This window comes from Arvicola amphibius, chromosome 1 (genome assembly GCF_903992535.2).
Source record: "Arvicola amphibius chromosome 1, mArvAmp1.2, whole genome shotgun sequence".
Taxonomy (NCBI): Eukaryota; Metazoa; Chordata; class Mammalia; order Rodentia; family Cricetidae; genus Arvicola; species Arvicola amphibius.
This window is the reverse complement of record NC_052047.1, coordinates 153,993,012-154,010,220: the sequence shown is the minus strand read 5'-3', so window position 1 is coordinate 154,010,220 and position 17,209 is coordinate 153,993,012. Positions and strand designations below refer to the sequence as shown.

Below are 17,209 nucleotides of genomic sequence, written 5' to 3'. Positions count from 1 at the left end.
ACTGGTTCTATTCATGATTTTTCTGAGTTCCTGGACGTTACTGAAATAGGAAGTACGGCTGCATTGACACGGTCACAGTGTGTACGCATTCCATCCTGCGTGGTAGTGAACACTGAAAGAGGAAGAAGGGCTGGGGACAGTCAGAACTTCACCAACAGAAAACAAGGATCAGACCGAGAGAACCCAGCATTAAAAGCTCTTCGGATCCTGAGGGCCCAGCTTGGGAGGACTGGGAGACACACAGGCAAGGTAGGCAATCCCAAAGAGGCTTCTCCCTATGTCGTGTAGTATTCTCTTTCTGGGATTTCGATAGGGGGAACAGCCAATGCTCGTGAAAGCACTAGAGACCCTGGGGCGCTTCAGAACTACATGGGAGAAGGGAAGAGGCATCTGGTTTACCTCTGGCCCTGCTCTTTCTAGCTGCATGATCTTAATGGGAGCAGAACTCTATTCACTAACTGATCAGAACTCATTCACTAACTGGGCAGCCTAAAGGCTGAGAATAGCCCTGGGAAAAGAGAACCAAGCTGATGTTTTCCTCTTGGCTTAGCTGCTACTCATTAATCTATTGATATTTTAATTATCATCTGCCACCCCACAACCCCTCAGTCAGCACCCTGCTGACCACTCAGGCCATGACCTGGCAGGGCTTCCATTTCCACAGCCAGGCTCTGCCACTTCCACATAGGTTTGAATTAAATATCTCTATCATTCTGTTAACCAATGAGACTCAGAGTCAGAGACTGGGGTGAAAACCTGCTAGCACACAGAGGCTGAGTAGCAGCTAGCTGACCTTGCTTTTTGGTCAGAAACACTGCAAGAGACCAGTCCCTTCCCTCCTGGCTGAACCAAGAGGAAGCTCAAACTCTAGTCCACACCCTTTCCTTCCTGTGTGTCATCTCTATCCAAGTTGCTGGCTTCTCTATGGCCAATTCCAGCCGACTAGTCACTGACTCTGCTCACAGATTCAAGGCATAACTTTACTGGGCAGAATTAGGAGTGTCAGAGTACGATCAAAGTATTGTACAACTTCAACCTGAGCTCAAAAACCAATTTCCCAGACAACTTGGTTCTTCCAACCAACAGGGACATGGGTCTGACCTTGAACCTCAGGGTACGACCCCAGGACTTCTCATAATGCTGCATTCAGCTGCTTCTCCATGCTGAGGAGACTCAGACAAAGGCTGCCATTGGCAGAGGTGAAAGAGGGAGAGATAGACAGCTGGGGTACAGCACTCAACTGTGTATAGGCAACTGATTAATAATAACAACACTAAACATTGTTTAACATTGATTTTTATGCTCTGAGCAAAGCTGAATTACTTCCACATGTACAACTAACTTTTGCCTCTGGATTTTCTTTCTGATTATGATTTTATTAATTAGCAGAAAGGATTTTTTCAAGGATTAAATCACTATAAGATCACTTCTACTAAAATATGACAATATGTAAAATGCTAGTTCTAAAATTGGTACTATTAGAATCACAAAACCGACAAATGGGATTAAGTATTTTGAATGTTATGTAGCATGAATTGAAAAACTATGAAGGCTGAATTTTATTATCTCATGACCAGCAGAGTAACATAGGGTAAAAGTCATCAGATAAAGAAAATGCACTTAAACTAGGCAGAACTGAGGAAAGAGCTGGAGCTCCATTTTGCAAATGTTGTGTGAACGTTTAGGTGTGGATTCAGGAACCCCTGAGGATTCATGCTGTCTCTCTGTATGATGTGTTTATTATCTCAATTTGGTGGCCTGTGCCTAACATCATGGGGAAAGACCTTAGGAATCCGAGGTGTGGTGTCTTATTCTTCTGAACCACCAGTTTCTTCTGCCAGAAGACAGGTCAAGAATACAGGAAGGTGCACAGTCTGGAGGCAGCGGCAGACCCTGGGAGCATAGTACATTTTGTTAGTTTGCTTGGCTTTATTGTATTCAGAGCAAAGCATTTAGCTTTTAATTTAAAATTTATACAATATTGTCTAATCCTCCCTTCCCATTCAACTTTATACCTTCTCTATCTCTCCACATCTCTCTTTCTAAAGCAAATAGGCAAATACAAACAAACAACCAAAAACCAAACCAAACCAATCCAACAAATAAGCAAATCAACAACGACAACAAAATAGTACAATGAGCACAATTCTTTTTAAGAGCAGAGTGCATTTTCTCTTCCAGCCCTGGAAGCTCCACCATGATCCCACAAGTAGTGACCAATGAGACTGTCACAGTGATTTCTCCAAATGGAGTTAACTTTCCCCAAACAGACAAACCCCAGCCTACCCACCAGATTCAAGACAACCTGAAGAAATATCTAAAGGCAGAGATCAAAGTGATTGCGGTAAATCAAACTCAGAACGCTCTGGAGTGGGTGGAGGGCAGAGAAGGAAACACTGTGTCTTAGAACTAGAAACAGATTTTGGGAATGGACAGCCTTCAGTTTTGACGAAATGATCACAGAGTAGTCTAGACCTATAGAGAACCCTTGGCAAGATGTATATATCTCTAAGAGTTTCCACAAATTAACAAGTATTTCCCCTTATTGCAAATATAAGTTATTGAGATTTTGTTGTTTAATTTATCTTTTCATTTTTAGAGAGTGTTTGCTAGTATTTTATTTATGAAAATATTGTGGATACATTCTTGGTGCTCACTGAGTAAAGAATACCTTTCTCCCCTTTAGGGAGAGGAGGCAGCACAAAAAGACCACTGGATTTCCTCTATGTGTTCATCCCAGATTTACTAAAGGCACTCTTCCGGGGGTAAAGGGAGGGTATGAGAAAGAACATATATTTGTGCTGTGAGGAGAGATAAGGCTGTTTCTCAGTGTCGTCTGTTCTAACACTATCTGCATGGGCCTCTGAGTTACCCAGTTCAGAACTTAAACTGTTGGCCTGGTCTTGGGCATACCATCATCTGGATTCCTTTGAAGTACATGCAACAAAAATTTTAAGGTTGCTTGACCAAATGTACAAGAACCGTGAGTCTGTGAGGTGGAGGAGGTCAGGAAGACAAAAGTGTCCCTTCTCCCACAGAGGCTAGGGATCCCTAGAAGGGACGCCTGGGCTGGAGAGGCTGTGGGCAGAAAGGCTGGCTCAGTGTGGTGCTCTGTGAGTTCTGGGAGATGCGGCACCCAGAGGTTTCCATTAGAATGTGCTCAGAGTGGAAGGAATTTCAGTTTACTCTTCCCCCCACAAGAAGGAGCAGGAGACTTTGCTAACTAAGGGCTCACAACTTAGCACCAGCCAGGAGATGCTGGGAAATTTCTTGAACATGAAAGGGGTTCATGAACAAAAGTACTTGAAGAGGCCTGAGCCTGTGGCAGGGCCACACCTCCTCCAGAAGGAACTTCCCTCACCTCTGAGCTATTACAGTGTCTGTGTGCTTACAGGGACAGTGTAGAAGGTGACAATTCATGAGCACCACGGGAGGAGTGGAGAGGTGCCACTTGTCATTGCTGGTTTTAATCTCCCATCTCGCTTCTTTCAACAGGCGATCCAGATCATGTGTGGTGTGATGGTGCTGAGTCTGGGCATCATCTTGGCATCGGCTCCAACCACCGCACACTTTACCTCAGTGATTTCTGTCCTCTTAAATTCTGCCTACCCATTTGCAGGAGCTGTGTGCGTAAGTAGAGTTCTGTGGGCACAAGACGGGAGAACAGAGGATGCAGGCAGCAATGCTTCCACTCTTAGGCTCTGGCTTTGTTGAGGCACTAAGGGTGATAGACTGGAAATTCCTCAGAAGCTGCTCCATGCCTGGGGTCAGGAGGACATGAAGGTTCCTCCTCTCAGAGCCTAGTTCCCCTCTAGATAGGTAGAGGAGTCTCATGCACAGGTGAGGTTTCCTGTCACCGTGACTTCCTGTCTGCCTACTACAGTTCAGTAACAATCCTTCCTTTCCTGCATTTTATTTTCCGATGCCTCCACAGCTCCACCTTTTCCTCATTTTGTTCCAATGACTTCGGCTTTAGTCATCTCACTCTGAGACACTGTCTGATTTCACCAGTTTTTCACAAGTGTCCCTTGTCCCAGGTTCCATTCAGAGACTCTGCATTCCACCAGCTCTTCTGTCTCCAGAGCCAGATGCACAGATGGGATGCACATGCCCCAGCATCACATAGATAAAACTCAGCATTTATTTATGTGGATATGCTACTTAACTTTACAATAGAAATTACAAAATTTCTTTACCCCTTTTCAATTATAAAGAATGTTTGCTTCTTGATTTTCTTTGATTTATTGGAATCAGAGAAAGTAATTTGATTTTACAAACCATGTTAAGGGCATCTCACCATCCAACTTTATGCTTCCTTTGTTCTCTTTTACCTTAGTTTTTATGACCAGTCACTGTGAGTGCTATTTCTTGTCTTCTGTGTTTGTTAATATCATCCCTTATTTAAAGAACTAAAATAGTGCAATTTGTTCTCAAAGTATTATAAAAATCTGAGAGAAAGAAATTCATTTAGGACACCAGTATCACCTAGACACCGGGATGATGGTATGATGTCAGCCATGAGCATGACAAGAAATGGAAAGTATGTGACAACATCCTAAAGGAAGGTAGTGGTAATACTCCTCGCTAAAATTCTGGGAGATTGAAAATTGCACGTTAAAAAGATACTTCAACAAGTTCAAGTGAGAGTCACTGAGAGAAGATTGCATGGTTTACATATGAAAACCAGAGTGGCATAGCTCTATTAATGAAAGAGGGGATAAAACCCCAGTAGCTATTTTCCAGTCTCACCCTGGAGAGCAATGCTTCAGGATCTAAAAATCATCTAATTCCAAAATGTCCCTTTCCAATCAACGAAATATGTTTTTATTTCCTCTTAAGTCTTTATTTATTTTAATGGGATATATTTCTACTCTTATCTACCTTTCTTGTGTTTTCTAAATAGTATGTGAGCAAAGGGACTCCTCTGAGAGCCCAAGTGTAACATTGGCCATTTGTTCCTTGAGGCGTTTCCCATGGAGGTCTGTCATGAACCCCAGAGACTGACACTGTCATCACTTTGTACATAGAAATTGACCTGACAGTATTCTCCTCTTGTCTGAGCAGTTTATCATCTCTGGAATTCTGTCAGTCATCGGGGAGACAAAGTCAACGAAGTTTTTGGTGAGTACAAGAGCCGTAACCCTGAACTGATGAGGATGAACTCAGGGAGCACCCATCAGGCCCAGCTCTTCACATTGAAGTTACAAATAAGATCTTGGTTTTTTTTTTTTTTTTTTTTTTTTTTTTTTTTTTTTTTTTTTGTGAGCTGATTCTGGGTTCTCCATATCCCTGTATAGAGCACATTCTTCCTATCACAGTGACCAAAATCACAGTGTGCCTTATGTCTTGAGACCATTGCCAAGGAATGTCATTTAAAACTATGTTCTTATGATCCCATTGAGTAGGCAACAGGCTACAATGATTAATCTTGATCATCCACTTGACCTGATGGGAAGCACCTTGAAGATTAAAAAGCACACCTCTGAGGTTGTTCTATTTCCAAAATGTGATAGGGTCATCCCTTAGGATAAAGACTCAGAAGGGCCAAGATACTGAATCCATGAAATACATTTTGTTGCTTAAGTTGTTTATGTGAAGTATTTTGCTATAGAATGAAAAGTCTAACACGAAAGCTTTCAAATTTTACTCTTCGGTAGTTGTTATGTTTCTTATTTTAAAAAATTGTATTTGTTGTGAATACACTATATAATCTCACCACTTCAAATGCGTGAACAACCTCAGACAAAATCTTCACATGAGAATCATCTTTCATCTATATCTCCATAAAGGGAATGCTTTTGCTGGGCTTGAGTAAGCATTTTGAACTGAGAAGCAGAATATTTGAATCGTGAAAGTCTCAGTAGTTGTTTATTTTGGCTAAGAATTCTGCTTTACCTACTTTTGTAGTGATGAGCTGCGGGCAGGCCTGCTTTTCATCCTGCCTGACCCCCTCATGGCTAGCTTTACACCTCAAATAACAACACACAAATTGTATTCATTTAAACAATGCTTGGCCCATTAGCTCCAGCCTCTTATTAGCTAATTCTCACATCTTAACTAACCCATATCTAATAATTTGTGTAGCACCACGAGGGGTGGCTTACCAGGAAGATGCATACAGATAGGCAGAGAGTGTCTCATGCTTAGTGAGCAAAGGTGTGTGCCACATGTCAGCAAGGAAGAAAAGAAAAGAATGAAGGTACTGTTTCTGATATACCCCTTTTGCAGGATCTTCTCTGAGGACTAAACTTTGATCAGGAAGCACTTCCTAGAGGTTCTGAGATCTCACAGCATCATCTGCCTGGGGATCAGGTCTTTAATATGTGGGTCTCAGGCCACATCAAATCCAAACTACAGCACTGGCAATGTTGAGGGACAGGGAACACACCTGGTGTCCACACCTCCTCCTTTGCTCCCATTGTCTTGAGAATTTTCCAGTTTTGCATTATGGGGTTCCATTAAAAGTCATGGGTGATGGATGATTTTGCCAGGGGAATATTTTATTTCTTTTCATTGTAATCCTATTTATCCACACAATTACCACTTACATTTTGGGTTTGTATGTTTCTAGACATTCTGCAGGGCCAATACAAATGATAGATGTTGTTTAAAGAGATTTGATCAAATATCATCTAGGAAATGGAGCCTATGAAAAATAAGGAAGGAAAACTCCAGCCTCTCCTCTTTCTAGTGAAAACAACTATGAGTTAGGGAGATGGTGAAACAAATTATTAATCTTTCAGCTGCTAAGGAAGACAAAGGGAATTGGCGCAACTTTGTGGGAAAGAGGTATGAATGAAACCTGTTGCCCGTTTCAGGTAGAGGGCAGCCTGATTACGAACATCCTGAGTATTTTATTTGCTTTCATGGGCATCGTTATCCTCTCTGTCAGCCTGGCTGGTTTGCATCCTGCCTCAGCGCAGTGTGAGCAGAGCAAACCTCCTCCACCAACTGAGCATTATTTCTACCACCGCCGTCCCCTCAACAACGACTGCTCTAGCACCAAGGCTGTTCTGACTGTGAGTATTCCCCAAGGCTCATGTAGCTTTTGAAAAAGAGTGGCCTTCCCCTTAGCTTTTGAAATCCTTTCACTCTGCTGGTTTGACATCTCAGGGAATAAAATAAAAATATAAATAAACAAAGTAATAAGCATGGAATTCAAAATCTAGAATAAGTGTTACATGGTAATAGCAAGGAATCAAAGGAAAATTACCAGATAATATAGGTGATGAAACTGTAAAGATTGCATTAGAGTTTCTTAAGAATTGAAAAAAAAGTTTCAATTTTAAAAGCATAAATTATGAGAGACCAAGAGCCTTGACCCACAGATTGATGAATTTAGATAGGAAAACCTCCCAAAAAGGCTCAGGTGGTCTGGAGACACAAATGGGGAAACCTGGTACATGTGTGTGATACAGGGGTGAAGTGGGCTGAGAAAACTTCAGCCAAGAACTGGGAGACAGAGTGTGGGAAGTGCAGGGGGCATATGTCAGGGCGCCTGCTCCGTCCTGTGATCACAGTAACCAGGATCATGCCTGTGTGGAGGCAAGCTCATTGCCTCATTACAGTTTAAAGAGACAAGATTACTAGATGAGGATAAAAGAAATTCAGAAAAAAAGAGAAGAGTAACTGACAGAGATGTGCAGGAACTCCATTTCACTGGAAGAAAGTAATCAGTATGATAACAGGAATAACATGCCTATAATTCGAACATCCAAGGACATACATTTGACCGTTAACGCATAGAGAGAAAATAGAGTAAGATAACAATGAAGATACTGAAGGATATTCATTCCCTTATGACAATAAAAATAAGATAGAAAAAACTGGAAAATGACCAGAGGGTCTCAGACCCTTATTGAGCTGGGTTCAGTGTATCTTCCTTCATTAAAAAAAAAAAACACAATAAGAAAAGGTATATGCAAATTAGATGCAGAACAATGGAAGTAAATTAATATCTGGAGCAACTAAGCCTGACTTAGAAACCTGAAGCATTGGAAAGGACTCTGCATGACCACAAAGTACGAGGACATAATGGGACAGTTTCACATTGTAATTCAGAGAGTGGGTTGAGTGTATTTGCTGGGACAGTGTCTAGATAACGGAGGTGTGCTCCAACACATACCTGCGTATGGACAAAGGGAAAGTTTACAGAATGGCATTCATCTTCCTTACAGTTAGGCAGCCTTCATGAAGGACACCTCAAGACAGAAGTCATGGGCTGTGTGTTATTAACCTAGGTCCTTCTTCGAATTGGTTTGTGATGTTACAGACTATAGAAACTGGACTGTTTCTCTGCCTTTTACCATCATGAAAAAAGGCCAAGGAAACACACCCTGAGGAAGAAGGTTCTATCAATGCTGACTTTTACAAAGGCGTTGCACTGTCAGAACCTCACTAACCCTCACAAGTCTCTGTGGACGAAATTATCACACACGTGTGAGAAGTGAGCAGGCAGAAGACAGAGAAGCAGAGACTTGCCCAGCCTCCCACTAGGAGGATCAAGAGCAGGAGCCCCTGACTCTGTCCTGGCTCTCAGTGAGTGAACAGTGTAGTCAGGGACCCTACCCAAGACAGGCAAGAAGCAGTGGCATGAAACAGCTTTGGTTTAGTTTGGCTTCCATCCACTTCCCCTCAGGGAATGAAGGGCTCAGGCCTTGATCTAAGCCTGGGTTTGGAGGGATCCCTTTCCCTTCTTCATGGTGTCCTTTCTTCACTCTCTGATGGTGGAGATGGTTTCCTCTCTATAGTCACTTCCCACCAAGGCTTCAGCTGGTTCAGTTACCCCAACTTCTCCTCTCCTGAATTTAGGGAGTCCTCTCCCTGATGCTGATCTTCAGTGTGTTGGAGCTCGGCCTGGCTATGCTCGCTGCCACGCTGTGGTGGAAACAGGGTCACTCTGACTTCTCTCGGGTGAGTATGCTAGAGGCCTCCGGGAATCTTGTCTTTGTTCCTCTAGGATGTGCTGCCCTATGCTGCCATGAATGACACACAGGATAATCAGTCACCATGACGTTAACGTCAGGGCATTTGGACAGTGAGACAGGGCAGTAAGTGAAGGGGTAGAAGGCGATTGAGTAGCTGAGGAGGATTATCTGGTCATGGAAATGGGTGAGCCTAACACATCACCTGCTTCTTCCTTCCTGTTTGCAAACAAAGGAACTGAGGCTCTGAGAAGTTAAATGCAAATCCTGGGATTATGCTGAGTTTGCCTGTGTTCAGGATGCTGGAGGCTAGCTACCTCCCTTCTAAAGAGGGCTACTTTCTCCGCCAAAGACTAGTCTTGTTAACAGCCTTGACTTGGTGAAGACCAATTACACACTGGAGTGGATGCAGTCAGCATCTCAGTCTCTACTTCCTTCCTTCTGATCTTAAGTTTTTTTCTTGCATCAAAGATGTGAAGGCAATGATGTTTCATAATTGCATGTAATCTTTCTCAGCAGCTCTGAATGCATGTCTTCAGTAATGGAACCAAAAGCTGTGCTCTGACCAAATCCTTAGTTAGAATGTTAAAATGAAGATTAGATAATATATATCAAATATGTGCATAACTTAATAATATGCTATTCTTATCCTGGAATAGCTATAAATTCTATGTATGAATGAAATACTGTCATATATACACACACATGCGTCTTTGTATCTACCTTCCTATGTGCATATGTATATAAATGCTTATGTATATGTATATATACATATATGTAATATATATAAAATCATTTGTAGTCTGAAACTGAATATTTTCTTTATTCTAGAATGTGATTTTCCTGTCTCGTAACTCAAAGAATGAATCCAACATGGAATCAAAGTCACTGTGTAACCCTGTATATGAACAATAATTAGTTTTTTTAAGAATAAAAACAAATTTGGAAGTATACAGCAGAGAATCTATCTTCAAGATAATGCAGAAAATCAAACCATCACAGCGCAGCAATGCTTAAGCTTCCTAAAATATAGCTGTTTAAAACCTGAATATCAGTAATGTGTTCAGTCACATCCTCTTGATTATCATGACGTTGGCTTCAGCCAAAGTTCAGACCTATGAATAGTGGCCAAAGAGCCCCAGATATTTCTTTGAAAATTAACAGAATGTTTCAGGGGATCTGGCAGAGCAAAGGAGCAACATTTCCTTGTTCCCTTAAATTAACTACAATATCTCCCATATGATCTTTGCGCTCAGAATTCCTGTGATGGCATGGGTCTTTCATTATAAAAATTTTATTCATTAGTATGTAGAATCAAGTGACCTGCAATGAAGTCTTAAGAACTGTACATGTTATTTCTTTCTAAATAAATATCTTTATGAATTTATGGTATTTTGTAAGGGTTTTTCTTGTTTTGTCATTAAGCACAGATCAAGACCCCTGTGATACATAAACACATTATTTTGATATTCTGTTGTTGCCTTTCATATGTTCTAATATGTACTCCACCACAGAACAGGGTGTTTCCCACTCCTTCCTTTCCTTTAGTTTTACTTACACCGACCTTCCCGTAGCCTAGGCACACTCACTCTCCCCACTGGGTTCCTTCTTAGAGACAAAAGAAGAACCTGGGATGAGGTACAGTTTCTTCTTACTTTTGCATGCTTTTAGAGAGCAATAACAATAGGTCCTGTCCCTTCTGCTACAGACTGTACAGTTCCCCCAAAGAATGAGTTGCTCTGGTGTGTGTATGTGACAGAAAAGTCACCAAGAATCCTGTGTTGGCCGGCTGCTTCCTGTTCTTTGCCTTACTCAACAACACAGAAGACCATCTGTAAGGTTGCAATCATAGCACTCTATTTGTAGTACACTAATCTCTGCCTAGTTCTTAAATGCTAATAACCTTAACTCAGCCCCCAAAACACATCAACTTGTGAACAGATAAGGAATTAAGGGCATACATATATAATCAAGTAATATTTGGCCAGGATAAATAGTGGAATCCTCTCATTTTCAGAAGTAAAATAAATGGAATATAGAGGCTTCAAGTCAATAAAATAAGAAAGACACAAGAACACAGTATTGTGTGTGTTCTCTTATATGTAGAAAGAAACAAAATTATCAAGAGACCCAATGAGAAAAAAACCACAGGCTAGCTCTGCACCATTAGGACAGGATATTTGGAGATGAACACACACATGCCTGCCCAGGGCCTTTGCCCTAGGTGGGGAGAAGAAACCATGGGTCTGCTTGGCACAATTAGGACGAGGTGGTGGAGAGCCATCATGGTGAGCACATACTTGGTGCTGTATTCGAGAGACAGAATGGTTCATGTCCTGCGGAGAGTGACAGATCTGAAGAGGCAAAGGCAGTGAGGATTGTACTGATATTTGTTTGTGCTTTAACAAATAAAGCTTACCTGAAGATCAGAGGGCAGAGCTAAGCCACTAGAGGTAAGCCATAGTGACACACATCTTTAATCCAGGACTCAGGAGACAGAGGCAAAGGGAGCACTGTGAGTTCAAGGCCACCCTGGGCTACACAAGACTGATCCAGTCTCAAAGAGAAACAAAGCCAGTTGATGTTGGTTCACACCTTTATTCCCAGAAGTAAGTAGATGTCATATGCCTTTAATCCCAGCAGTAAGTAGGTGGAGACAGGAAGGGGCATGACTGGGAAGATAGAGGAATATAAGGTGGGAGGAAACAGGAGTTCAGTACAGTCTGGAGTTGCAGTCTGAGGAGAAAGACTGTAGACAGGATCGTCCTTTTGGTCTGAGGATTCAGTAGAGGTAAAAAGTCTCTCTAGTGGCTGGCTGCACTGCTTCTCTGATCTCTCAATTGTCACCCACCAATATCTGACTCCAGATTCTTATTGAGAGCAATTAGAATTCATGCAATGGTGGAATGGATTGATGGGGCAGGTCTGTTTTCCAGTCAGGGCCATGGTAACTTTCAGTACTGGGCTGCCGCCAAGGGCCATGCCTGGGTCTGTGGGCCTGCGGCAGCCAGGGTCTGTGTTGAGGTCCATGGCTCCTGTTATCATCCAAGGCCCTATTTCTGCCCAGGGGCTGGGTTGCCACCTGGGGCCATGTTTAAGTCCAGGAATCATGCTGCTTCTGGGCCCATGCCAATCTGAGAGGCCTGGGCTGCCACAGTGACATCTGGGTCTAAGCTGCTGCTGGCCATGTTGGGATATGTGATCCTGCCACAGCTGAGGTCTGTGTTTGAGATAGCTGACCCTGCTCCTCACTGGCCCTGAGATAATGGAACTCGAGGATCCTGGCACTGGAGAGCTCGTCTTACCCTTCATAGATCTGCCTCTCCTCCCTGCTGATGCCACCCTTCACCAGAAGTGTGGGAGAGCTGGCTTTGCCCCTTCTCCTGAGGGGTGTGATCCCAGCGCCCAATCAGCTACCACCCAGACACACATCCGGGGCTTCAAGTTGGCCCACTCCATCATTTACCCCATCTATGACCTGCTGGGATATGTGGAGGGACCAGTCTCAGGATCTCCATGACCAAGGCAACACCAGGACATTTGAGAGTGTCCAGTACTGATGGTGTGTCAGAAGCCAGAGGCATTAAACCTGACCAACACACTGTATAGTGAGCACTGGCAGGTGAAACTGTTTGGACAAACGGGTCTACTGCATGATACAGAGAGGCTCCCAGAGCCACTGAGATGAATGGGAACACAATGGAGAAGCAGGAAAGACGGAGGAGCGAAGTGGGTTTTTGTTTGTTTGTTTCCTTGCTTTCTTTTTGTTTTTTGAATTATTTGTTTTAATTTTGTTTTTTTTTGTTCCTTAATTAATATTATTATTTTATCCTATTTTTATTATCTCTTTTTTAGTTTTTATTTGGAGGAGCACTACAAGGGTGAAGAGCAGATATGGGATTGGGAAATTAGTGGGATTAGGGTGCATGATGTGAAATTCCCAAAGAATCAATAAAATAATCATGTTTCAAAAAGGACCCAAGGATATGAAATAGGGTGAAACAATTAGAGCCTGGGAGTGAGGAGGCTTGGAGAAAGAGAAATGAAGACAGAAGAGTGGATTGACAGTGTCCTAGTTGTTTCTGTTGCTGTGGTATCATTACCGAGAATATCTCGAAGAGCAACACGTTTATTTTAACGTACAGTTGTGGTCCATCCTGAAGTTAAGTCAAGGTGGGAAAATAAATCAGAAACTGAAGCAGAGACCATGGAGGAAGGCAGCTTGCTGGCTTGTTCCCCATGACTTGCTCAGCCTGCTTTCTTATTATATCCAGGCCTACCTGTCCAAGGGTGGCACTGCCCACAGTGAGATAGGCTGCTCTACATCAACTGTTGATCAAGAGCATGCTCCACAGGCTTGCCCACAGTCCAGTCTAATAGAGACATTTTCTCAGTTGAAGTTAACTCTAGCTCGAGTTAACAAACAACAACGGGGCTGTCCTAGACAAACACAGTGTCTGGATATGTCCACGGTCTTTCTCCTTAGACTACAACTCAGACTTTTTGAGTCTGTAGCAGAAGGGACAGTACCTATTGCTCTCTAAAAGCATGCAAAGGTAAGAAGAAACCATACCTCATCCTAGCTGCTTCTTTTGTCTCTGAGAAAGAGCCCAGTGGGGAGGGTGAGTGTGCCTGGGCTACGGGAAGGTCAGTGTACGTAAAACTAAAGGAAAGGAAGGAGTGGGAAACGCCAGACCTAGAGTCTTGCTGTGAGTTAGCAATTAGCATTTTTATTTTTAATCTGAGAGGAAATCACCTGGTTTTCTTAGGCTGAGGATTATTGCTTTAGCATCATTACACTGTTCAACTGCCAAGGTCACATATATTTGAGCTGATTTATTGGAAGAGCAAGGGAACTGGACTCTAAGGAGTACTATAGCACATCTTAGTTAAAATAGGCAGAAATTAGATATGATTTTATCTAATCTCAGAAACCTTGATTTCCTTGTGACTTGATATTAGCTCTGATGGTAAAAGAGATTTGAAAGTAGTTTGCATGGATAAATGCTTTATTCTGGTAACAAAAGTAGCAGCTGGAAATGCAAGGACTACACAGACATTATACTACTGACAGTGATCTTCCCAAGGTGTGAGAAGGATTTCCAGCTAGGCCAACCAGTGATTGGGTCTTGACCTCCCAACAGCAGAAGAAGCTGCTGATCTTTCTGAAGGGGTAAACCCAGGTCCTAAGGCAAGGGGAGGTGAGTGAGCATAAGAACAGTGCCTAAGACTGGTTAAAGACTGCTTCCTTGTAGATGGAAGTTTCTATGCTACCCGGTCCCACAGTCATTCAGTTACAAAGAACCACAAAGAGGCTTATAACAATTATAAACTCTTTAGCCTCATTAATTAGCGCTTACAATTTAAATTAACCCATAATTCTTGTCTATGCTAGCCATGTGGTTTGGCAACTTTTTTCAGTGAGGGATTCTCATCTTGCTTCTTCTGTGTCTGACTCTCTCTGCCTTTCCTTTTCCCAAAATTCTCCTGGTCTGGTTGCCCTACTTATACTTCCTGCCTGGCTACTGGCCAATCAGTATTTTATTAAACCAATACGAATGACAAATCTGTATAGTGTCCAAAAGCATTATCCTACAGCACTTCCTGATCAGACTATGGTTGCAGGTAATTTCAGTTCTCTACATCACTGATTTGTCCTATACTGACCTAACAAGCCCTTGTTATATGGTTGGCTGTGTCTCAGGCTTGAAAGGTGTCTGCAATCATAGTGAAGGAACTGATTGAAAAAGGGTGATATCCCATAAATTGGTACAGAAATACTTGAGAGGGTCCTGATGAAATGATGCGAGTCACTTAGGACATTGAACTCTCAGATTCTGATGGATCTATTCTGCCTGAGGAATGGCCTTTTCACTGTTCATGGCAGATGCATTCCCAGCCTGACTAGAGTCCTACTGTGCCCTCTACCCCTGTGTTAATATTGGAGAACGGAGCCTGCTTGTTGGTTCCCACTTGCCCGGCTAGCTTAGCCCCAAAATAATCACACAGAAACTGTATTAATAAATCACTGCTTGGCTCATTAGCTCTAGCTTCTTATTAGCTAACTCTTACATATTAATTTAACCCATCTCCATTAATCTGTGTATTGTCAATTGACAGTGGCTTACTGGCAAAGTTTCAGTATGTCTGACTCTGGTAGAGGCTCCATGGTATCTCTCTGACTCTACCCTTCTTTCTCCCAGCATACAGCCTAGCTTTCTCTGCCTAGTTCTGTTCTTTCCTGCCATAGGCTCAAAGCAGATCTTTATTAATTAACCAATAAAAGCAAAACATAGACAGAAGGACCTCCCACACCAGTTAAAGAATTAGACAACCATTGTTTGCAGAAGTAACAGTAAACGTTCCTGAAGAAGATCTAAGCAAGACAATGTCCACCTTCACAACCTGGCTTTGTTTCTAGGTATATAACCAGAGTCGTGAGTGTGTCTGTAAAGGAACTCAGTGGTTATTTTCTCAGCTGCTATGCATAATTGGAATATATAGACTGAGAAGTGGGTAGAATCTCCACATTGGTTCCCTGACCTGTGGAGTGAGGTATATCGTGGTTAGAAGGCCAGTAGAATCTATTATATGTTTGTCTCCTTGGGCAACTCGTGAGTTGATGTCAGTAATCAAATCCTTGGAATAGTTATGGAAAGAGCACACCAATAATGTGAAAGATATGGGGTGATTGTTTCAACCACATCTCTTTGTCTTTTCTGTTTGACTTGTGCAGAGGACAGACAGACCTGAGAGCATGACAGTTATGTCTCATTCCGTGGTAGATGGGTCAAATTGCTGCTGCTATTGTACAGTGTGATTTCGTTTGTATTTTTTCCAGATTATTTTATCTCCTGGTACTGCATGTAGCAACTGATGTGGTAAGTGCGTTTTTTCCTTCATACCTTGTAGTGATGAGGCGAGCAGGCCTGCTTTTCGTCCTACCCGGATCCCACATGGCTAGCTTTACACCCGATATAATTACACGGAAACTGTATTCATTTAAATACTGCCTGGCCCATTAGTTCCAGCCTCTTATTGTCTAATTCTCACATCTTGATAACCCATTTCTAATAATCTGTGTAGCACCACGAAGTGGTGTCTTACCGGGAAAGATTCAGCATGTCTGACCTGGTGGCTGGCTACATGGCAACTGTCCCAGAGAGGAGAGGCAGGGCAATTGCCTGAGGTATTTGCCTCACTCCCAGCATCCTGTTCTGTCTACTCCACCCACCTATGTTCTAACCTATCAGGCCAAGCAGTTTCTTTATTAATTAACCAATGAAACAGCAGATAGATAGAAACACTCCTACATCAATACCTGTCTGTGAGGTCCATCAGAACCAATTTCCTTTCAGATGGCAAACCCAGCAGTGTAACTTCACTGCTCGGTCTGTACAGCATATTAATTGTCCCCAAACCTATTTCTCTTTGCACTTTGTGTTTTCTTAGATATGGACACTTCTGCCCTTTTGACACTAGGTGTCACTCTATATTAGGGTTTGCATTAATTTTGCTGCATTCTTAGTGTCATCTGAAATAACAGCTTAATAAGAGAGGTGTTGGAGACTTCCAGTGAATGCACCCCTCATTCATACAAGTACTTGTCAAGCTTGAGTTGTTCAGTCATTTTTAGGGACCTTGGTACAATTCCAAATGGGGTCCATGTGTGTGTGTGCATGTCACACAACCACCACCACCACCACCACACACACACACACACACACACCACCACCACCACCACCACCACCACCACCACCACCACCACCACCACATCACATCTGCCCTAAGAACTCATTTAACACCCATAGTATCCTGGGGACACACATTGTCCTGTGGTGGGTGGAGTACATCTTAGAACACATGCAAGTCTGGGTAAATACACACACACACACACACACACACACACACACACACAATGTAGTCAAATACTTTAGTTATATATGTTCTCTGCTCCAAAACTAGAAAAAAAACATTTGTACATTTCTAAGAAGAATTTTAAAAAAAGAAAGAGAAAAGAAGCTACTCTTTTTTCCTTGTACTGGAGGGATTTTTATATGTTATTTTTCTCAGATTCCTAGTATTGCATTCATTTGTGTACCTGAGTTGAAGTCTCATAGTTTTGAAAGAAAACCCCAGATAATAAGTATATATTTTACATAGATAGATAGATAGATAGATAGATAGATAGATAGATAGATAGGCAGATATTTACTAATGTGTAAACTCTTTAAATACATAAATTAGACACAACTATAAGGAATATGACAGCAGAATAAAATTTA

General features: G+C 42.3%; 1 protein-coding gene across 1 annotated transcript; it reads left to right on the top strand.

Moving 5' to 3' along the window:
- Positions 1-111: 111 nt before the first annotated feature.
- Positions 112-9,941, top strand: LOC119804009 (membrane-spanning 4-domains subfamily A member 6B-like). Its single transcript, XM_038315582.1, is given in 7 exon segments — positions 112-249; positions 2,182-2,344; positions 3,496-3,630; positions 5,065-5,121; positions 6,819-7,019; positions 8,812-8,913; positions 9,756-9,941. Coding segments are annotated over 6 exon segments (828 nt in total). The 5' UTR covers positions 112-249; positions 2,182-2,197.
- The last annotated feature ends 7,268 nt before the right edge of the window (positions 9,942-17,209 follow it).